The sequence below is a fragment of the Dipodomys spectabilis genome, unplaced genomic scaffold (assembly GCF_019054845.1).
Source record: "Dipodomys spectabilis isolate Male_0828 unplaced genomic scaffold, ASM1905484v1 ptg000039l, whole genome shotgun sequence".
Classification (NCBI taxonomy): domain Eukaryota; kingdom Metazoa; phylum Chordata; class Mammalia; order Rodentia; family Heteromyidae; genus Dipodomys; species Dipodomys spectabilis.
In genome coordinates this window covers 1,455,093-1,463,383 of record NW_024870716.1, presented here as the reverse complement: position 1 = coordinate 1,463,383, position 8,291 = coordinate 1,455,093, and the positions used below count along the sequence as shown (strand labels likewise).

The 8,291-nt window shown below is 54.3% G+C and overlaps 1 protein-coding gene across 1 annotated transcript; it reads left to right on the top strand.

The window, feature by feature from the left end:
* Positions 1 to 2,062: 2,062 nt before the first annotated feature.
* On the top strand, positions 2,063 to 5,853 carry Wnt1 (Wnt family member 1). The gene is made up of 4 exons (XM_042677738.1): positions 2,063 to 2,483; positions 3,254 to 3,507; positions 4,248 to 4,513; positions 5,354 to 5,853. Exons 1-4 carry the CDS (start codon positions 2,380 to 2,382, stop codon positions 5,840 to 5,842), a joined length of 1,113 nt encoding a protein of 370 aa, XP_042533672.1. The 5' UTR covers positions 2,063 to 2,379; the 3' UTR covers positions 5,843 to 5,853.
* Positions 5,854 to 8,291: the final 2,438 nt, after the last annotated feature.

Sequence of the window (8,291 nt, the reverse complement as noted above, 5' to 3'; positions counted from 1 at the left end):
TCAGGAGGCTGAGATCTGGGGATCACAGATCAAACCCATCCCAGGTAGGAAAGTCTGTGAGATTCTTATCTCCAGTTAATCACAGAAAAAGCCAGAAGAGGCACTATGGCTAAAGTGATGGAGTGCTAGACTTGAGCAAAAGGAGCTCAGTGCCCAGGCCCAGAGTTCAAGTCCCAGGACTGGCAAAAAAAGAAAAAGAAAAAAGAAAGATGAGAATTAAGAATTGGCTATTGCCAGGCACTGGTGACTCACACCTATAATCCAAGCTGAAATCTGAGGATTGTGGTTCGAAGCTGGCCCAGATAGGAAAGCCTATGAGACTCTTATCTCCAATTAGCACCCCTTCCCCCAAAAAAGCCAGAAGATGAGCTGTGACTCAAGTGGTAGAGTGCCAGCCTTGAGCACAAAAGTTCAGGCACAGTGCTCAAGTCTTGAGTTCAAGACCCAGGACTGGAACAACAACAACAACAACAAAAGACTTGATTATTAGTTGGAGGCCACACAAAGGTTCATTGTGATTTTGATAAGGATGTGTAATAGTATGATTCAAAGGTATGGAAATTAAGAGATCGTAGGTTATTTCCTCAGTATGGAAAACAGGAAGGAAAGAAAGAAGCTGGATACCAGTGGCTCAGGCTTATACTTAGGAAATTTAGATCTGAAGAATTGAGGTTCAAAGACAACTAGGCAGAATGGACAATTAACCAACAAAAAGCTGGGCTCAAGGGTTGGCTCAAGATATAGAGTACCAACTGTGAGCAAAAGCTTGAGGCCCTAAGATCAAGCCCCAATATGGGCAGAAAAGCGAGCAATTGAGAAAGAGAGAGAGAGAGAGGAAGAGAGGAAGGAAGGGAGGGAGGGAAGGAGGAAGAAAAGGGAGGGAGGGGGAAAAGGGAGGGAAGGAGGGAGGAAGAAAAAGGGAAGGAGGAATAAAGGGAGGAAGGAAAGAAATTAAAAATGAAATCATAGGTCATAAATAATGTTCCTGTCCCTTCTAAGCCCCCACATATACCCCTGGGAAACAGAGGAACACAGAATTGTTCCTGAGATGTTGGAACAAAGAGCACTGGTTCCTTTCCTCTCTTCCCACTGCTGAGTAGTTCCAGTAGCCACAGTCTCTGTCTTCAAACCTACTTTTTCCACCCTTGTGGGGTTGTATCAGTCTACTAAGTGTGACCCAGGCCCTAGCCAGGAGAAATAGCTAGGGGACAAAGGACAGGTTATCCATATAGATTGTTCATTTACTTGAGTCATCTCTGAGTCAGACAAGTTTCTGGGTCTCCTGTCATTGCTGCTACCCCCCCCCTCATTTCTGACACACTGCCCTGGGGCAGTGACTGTGACCAAGTAACTCAATGATCTCTTGATGAGCTAAATTCCAAAACTCTTTGGAAAGAGTTCCTAGTCTCCCTCCTCAGAACTAGGAATTTCTGAAAACACCAATATAGGGCAATTTGCACCCTTAGAACACATGAATATTCTTATTTGTGTGTTTTACACACACACAAGAGCCACTTGTGCTGTCCTGGACCATATGCTACTCCATGTCTCTCTTCCCAGCCAGCTTCATTTGGTCGGTCCACCCCGACACCCCACCCCCGGGAATCCCTGACCACAACTCCACCCATGCCCCTTTATCCCTCTTTTCCTTCTCTGTCCAGCCGTCGGGGGTTCCTGGGCGGGGGAAGTGTCTCCCCAGAGATGCTGGCCCGAACCACAGCTTTCCTTCTAGCATTCAGGATTGGGGGGGGGGGGGGAGAGAAAGGACACCGACGTGGGGGGGGGGCCTGGATGACGTCGAGGGGACAGCATATGATCTAGGCAGTTAGGGCTATACAGGCGGGTTCTCCCTAAGCACACTGTGGCCGCGCCCCCTGGCGGATGCTCGGCCCCGACGGGGCTCCGGACACGAAGAAGAGTGAAGCAGGCGCGCGCGTGGGAGGGCGCCCCAAGGGGAGGGGTCGGCGGCCAGTGCAGACCCGGAGGCGGGGGCCACCAGGCAGGGGGCGGGGGGGCGAGCCCCGACGGCCAGCCTGTCACCTCTCTGCTCAGACGGGCGGGAGCCACAGCCCCGCTCTCTGCCCATTGTCTTGCGCCCCTGACCAGTGCGCCCTGGTGCCACATTGCGGGCCCCGGCAGCCTCTTCTCGTCATTCCAGCCAGCGCCGCAACTATAAGAGGCGGTGCTGCCCGCCGTGGCCGCCTCAGCCCACCAGCCGGGACAGCGAACCATGCTGCCCGCCGCCCGCCTCCAGGGTTGTTAAGAGTCAGACTGCGAACTCTCACCACTGCCGCCACCGCCGCGTCCGGTCCCACCGTCGCGGGCAGCAGCCAAAGCCAGCCACAACTGCAACACAGAACCGGCAAGGCCAGACAGGCCATGGGGCGCTGGGCTCTGCTGCCCAGCTGGGTTTCTGCTACTTTGCTACTGGCACTGGCCGCTCTGCCTGCAGCCCTGGCTGCCAACAGCAGTGGCCGATGGTGGTAAGTGAGTTGTTGCGGGGTCGCCACTTGTCCTGGGGCGCCCAGCCAGCCCTCCCCAGCTCCTACGCTGTGGGATCCCTCAGCCCACAGATTCTCTGGGCTCTCTGACTTCACTCCACCACAAACAGGGCGCTCTGGCCCAGAGACTTGAGCTCAGCCAAAGTTGGTGAATGATCTGCCAGCCACCCCCCCCCCTTGTCCCCCTTGAGACCCAGGGAACTCTAGTGGGGAGCTCACACCCATCTAACATCACTCATCTACTTTGAACCCCAGTTCCAGCCTTATGCCTGTGGCTGTCCTGCAGGTCTCCTCAGGTCAGGAATCCAAGTTGTGTTCCCTTCAAAAGGAGATGAGAAGAGGGTGGTTTTCCTAAGCATTTCAAGCCTTGGGTGGGCAAAGACCATAGGCCAGGATTTCCTCGCAGGGACTGACCAGAAGTGGGCTGGGAAAGCCAAAATACACACATAGTCTCTGGGTTCCCCATTCCTCCTGGGTCCAGCCTCTGTCCAACTCCTGCTGGGAGCAGCCTTAAGACCCCTAGGGATACAAAAAAAAAAAAAAAAAAACCCAAAAACAAAAAGCTGAATGTGAAGTTCTTTTTAACTAGCAAGCCCAGGAGCACCTAGTCATTACCTTATTGTTGATCTGCCGCCGTTCTCTGCAGGCACCCGACCCCAGAGTAGGCACCCGAGGACAGGGTAGGTATAGCCTTTATGGATAGGGTGTTGGTCCCCTTCCCGTGCCTGAACTTTCATTCTGCGTCCTACTAGGGGCATCGTGAACGTAGCCTCCTCCACGAACCTGCTGACGGACTCCAAGAGTCTCCAGCTAGTACTGGAACCCAGTCTGCAGCTGCTAAGCCGGAAGCAGCGGCGTCTGATCCGCCAGAACCCCGGGATCTTGCACAGCGTGAGCGGTGGGCTGCAGAGCGCCGTGCGCGAGTGCAAGTGGCAATTCCGGAACCGCCGCTGGAACTGCCCCACGGCTCCGGGGCCCCACCTCTTCGGCAAGATTGTCAACCGAGGTGGGTGCCCAGGAAGGCGACGCTTCCGGGACTAGGGGAAACGCAAGGTCACCCCCAGGGCATAGGCGGGCGAGTTGCAAGGGAAGATGTCCCAGGCGCCCGCAGTGTTTCACCATCAACCTGCCAAGCGCCTCGTGCCTAGCCATTAGATCCGGCCCAGACTTTCTACCAGGCTTTTTTCTTCTTCTTCTTCTTTCCCCTAGACACACACTTTGGGCATAAAACTTTAACTTTTCAAAGCCACTCCTCTCCCACCCCACTTCCCAAGAGAAAGGCAATTCCAGATCGTGCATGCTGGGAGACGGGGGTCACCTTTCCCCGGTTTTTCTCAAAGATGTCTGGAAATCTGCTTTCTGCGGGCATATGTCGTGCTTCGGTGCCCAGCCACGTTTGCATCACCAACATGATACTTTGGGCTACGAAAGTCTCGGCAAGGCAGAGTTTCTTCCGCTCCCCTCTTTTCCGTTTTGCCTCTGTTGCTGTCCCACTTCCGTTTTACAGACCAAAAAAATCGCCCCCAAAGAGTCTTCTCCCTAAGGTGTGATTACAAGCGGAGTTCATGGGTGCGTGCCCACGCACCTGCCTTCTCCGTGAGACCCGGAGACCCAGCTTTCCAGCGCTGCCGGTCCATCCAGATCTCAGGGCTCCAACCTCAGGGTCCTAAGCCCTGCAAGGGGCGTTGCTGGCACGCCCCCCCCCCCCCTCGCTCCTTCTCAACTCGGTTTCCTTCATTTCCCCAGGCTGTAGGGAAACCGCATTCATCTTCGCCATCACCTCGGCGGGAGTCACCCATTCGGTTGCGCGCTCCTGCTCTGAGGGTTCCATCGAGTCTTGCACGTGTGACTACCGGCGACGTGGCCCTGGGGGTCCCGATTGGCACTGGGGGGGCTGCAGCGACAACATTGACTTCGGCCGCCTCTTCGGTCGAGAGTTCGTGGACTCGGGAGAGAAGGGGCGGGACCTGCGCTTTCTCATGAACCTTCACAACAACGAGGCGGGCCGGACGGTAAGGCGCCCAAATGGCTCCGTCCGCACCCTAAGCGGAGTGGCAGCGAAGTAAATGTCAGTAATGCGGGTAGGGGCGCTAGGAAAGAGCGTCCTTACGGGGCTGGAGGCTTGGGAAGAGCTGGAGAAAAGAAGACACTAGTGATCGAGTGCAAAGGGATATATACCTGGGTTGCCCGGTGGTGCCCGTGGCTTCACGTCTGTAATCCTAGCTGTTCAGGAAGCTGAGATCTGAGAATAGCAGTTCGAAGCCAGCCGGGGCAGGAAAGTCTGTTAAGACTTCTTACCTCCATTGAACCACCAAAAAGCCAGAAGTGGAGCTGTGGCTCAAGTAGCAGGGTTCAAGCCTTGAGCAAAACAGCTTAAGGACGGCGACCAGAGCGGGGGGGGGGGGGGGGGGGAAGCTCCAGGACAGGGCCGAGACCCTGACTTCAAGCCCTAGTACAGGCGCGCGCGTGCCCCCCCACGCGCACGCGCGCCCCCCCACGCGCACGCGCGCGCGCGCACACACACATGGGTGGGGTGGGGAGAATACCTGTGTTGAAAGAAGTTACAAGACATGTCACACACAGAATATATTTCCTGCCACCCCCTCTATCGAACTATTTTGAAAATTAGGCTGTAAGGCCCGAGATTGACTCGCCGGCCTGGAGCCGAGTTTGGTCCAGGGCCCAAATCTCTGCGGGGGACAGTTCGCGCCATCCTCGCCCTGGGTTCCTGTCTGGGCTTTTGGCTTTTGCTGAGGTCCCAGCAGCGTCCAGGAGGGGGCAGTATCTGGGATGATGGTGGTTCTTGGCTCTGACTATGCCTTGGGGACACTGATCTTCCCGTCTCCCTCCAGACCGTCTTCTCCGAGATGCGCCAGGAATGCAAATGCCACGGGATGTCCGGCTCGTGCACGGTGCGCACCTGCTGGATGCGGCTGCCCACGCTGCGCGCCGTGGGCGATGTGTTGCGCGATCGCTTCGACGGCGCCTCTCGGGTCCTCTACGGCAACCGAGGCAGCAACCGCGCTTCCAGAGCCGAGCTGCTGCGCCTCGAGCCCGAAGACCCCGCGCACAAGCCCCCTTCCCCCCACGACCTGGTCTACTTCGAGAAATCGCCCAACTTCTGCACGTACAGCGGACGCCTGGGGACCGCGGGCACTGCCGGGCGCGCCTGCAATAGCTCGTCGCCAGCGCTGGACGGCTGCGAGCTCCTTTGCTGTGGCCGGGGTCACCGCACGCGCACGCAGCGCGTCACCGAGCGCTGCAACTGCACCTTTCACTGGTGCTGCCACGTCAGCTGCCGCAACTGCACGCACACGCGCGTACTGCACGAGTGTCTGTGATGCGTGGCGCGGACTCGTCCCCCTGCCCCACCCCCACCCTCAGATCGCTCTCCTCCACAGTCCACACTCGCTACCACTCAAGACCCTGGTTGATCAATCGCCCACCCCGGGGCGTTCTGTCTCTCCCACCTCCTCCCTACCTGGGGATTCCTCAAACCACTCACCTGGGGCTGCATGAACCCTCTTTGCCATCCTGAGGGACCTGCCCTGACCTACCTCCCTCCCTCTCCGCGGGAGACCCCCTTGTTGCACTGGCCCCTACTTGGTCTGGAGGTGAGAGAAGGATTTGTCCCCTCTCCTCTAGGGGAAGGGGGCGGGCTTCAGCTCCACTGTGCCAGCGACCTCTGCGTCTCTTTCCTTCCCTCTTGTCCTCTTTCCTCTGGGTCCCTACCGGTCCCCCCTTCATTTCCAGCCGAGGTGCAAATCCTGAGCACTCGCCTTCGTATTAAGGCCTTTCTCCTCTCCACTGGTAGCTGAAGCAGGGGTGAAAAGGGCAGCTGTGATGATGTGGAAAATGGGGAACCCAGCAGAAAAATCTCCATTCTCTCTCCCAGCTTCTATCATGAAGCCATTGAACAGCTGTGAGCCAAGCCTCCCTCTGCTGCCTCCTACCCCTTCCTGTCCTGCCTCCTCATCAGTGTGTAAATAATTTGCACTGAAACGTGGAAACAGAGCCACGAGTTTTGGTTGTTGTAAATAAAACTATTTATTGTGCTGGGTTCCAGCCTGGTTTGCAGAGACCACCTTCAACCCCAAAGCATCCCCTCTCCCGTCTTCTCTCCTTTTGTCTTCCAACCTTTTTTCTCACCCTTCCACCTGCCCAAGTATCTTAAAGATGCCTTTGCCTACCAGAATCAGTATTTCCTTCCACTCTAGCTATTAGTGGCTCCTCGCCCCCACCATCCTATCTTCCTCTGCAGAATAAAATATCTATTTTTATCAATGACTTGGTAGCTTTTCCTTGAATCCAGAACACAGATCAGTTTGTCTTGACCCTCTTCCCCCAACTTTGATGTTTGGTTAGTTGGTTTTTTGTTTTTGTTTTGTGTGTGTGTGTGTGTGTGTGTGTGTGTGTGTGTGTGTGTGTGTGTGTGTGTGCTGGGGCTCAGGGTCTGGGTATTGTCTCTTAACTCTTTGCCTTCAAAGCTGGTGTTCTGCCACTTGAGCCATACCTCCACTTCTGGCTTTTTGCTGGAAATAATAATAGACTTTCCTACCCAGGCTGGCTTTGAACTGCAATCCTCAGATCTCAGCCTTCTGAGTAGCTAGAATCACAGGCGTGAGCCAGGAATGTCTGGCTTCTTCCTCAACTCTTTTATTACCAGGCTTGGGTGTTTTATTCTCTCAAACACATAGAGTAAGTACATTGTTGGGGAGCTATTTTCCTGGCCTTGTAAGAAGTCCCTGAGATTCTGACCTTTGGATGACCCTAATGAGGCTGCTGAGAGAGGATCCAGGATTCCTTAAAGAAGAATCTAGTCAGAAGCCAAATGATCCTGCAGGGTTCTTCTTCCTATTTTTTAGCAGCTGTCTGTGTGATAAGGACACATATATTCACTTGATGCATGGGATTAAACAAACTCTGAGTCTACTTTTCCTACCTTAGAAGAGTTGTGAAAGTAGCCACCAGTGAGTGGTCATGTTCTGAAAAGCAAGATAAGAAACACCAAGCAGGGCTGGGAAGATGGCTCAGTGGTAGAGTGCTTGCCTTGCATGCATGAGGCCCTGGGTTCGATTCCTCAGCACCACATAAGCAAAAAGAAAAAAGCCGGAAGTGGCGCTGTGGCTCAAGTGGTAGAGTGTTAGCCTTGAGCTGAAGAGCTGAGGGACAGCACCCAGGCCCAGAGTTCAGGCCCCACGACTGGACCCCCCCCCCAAAAAAAAAAGAAAAAAGAAAAAAAAAGAAACACCAAGCAGAAAGACTGATGTTGGCCCTGAGGTAGGGCCATTGGGCCCGGAAACTGGCCTTCTTTTACATCTGTCAAGGAATTTGGCAGTGGTGGACATACTCCTCCAAACAAGACAAGGTACTGCTACATAGTACTGCTACCCTTGCTCCTAACCTTGAGCACAGTAGAATCCAGGCAATGGGGATGAGGGTTCTAGTTCTGACCCCAGAAATGGTGGGGAGAAAGGAAAGAAGCAGTGGGTATTGGACACTAGTAGCTCATACCTATAATCCTTGCTACTCAGGAGGCTGATTTGAGGTTCATCGTTCAAAGCTAGCCGGGACAGAAAAGTCTATGAAACTTAGCTTCAGTTAACTAGCAAAGAGCCAAAAGTAAAGGCAGTGAAGTGCCAGCCTTGAGCATAAAAGCCAAGGTAAAGAGCAAGAGGCCTGAGTTCAAGTCTCAGTACCACTGCACCCTACCAAAGAAAAAAACAAAAAAACAACCAGGAGTCTTAGAATCTAACACAAGCAAGGTTTAAACCACTATAATCAAAAGAA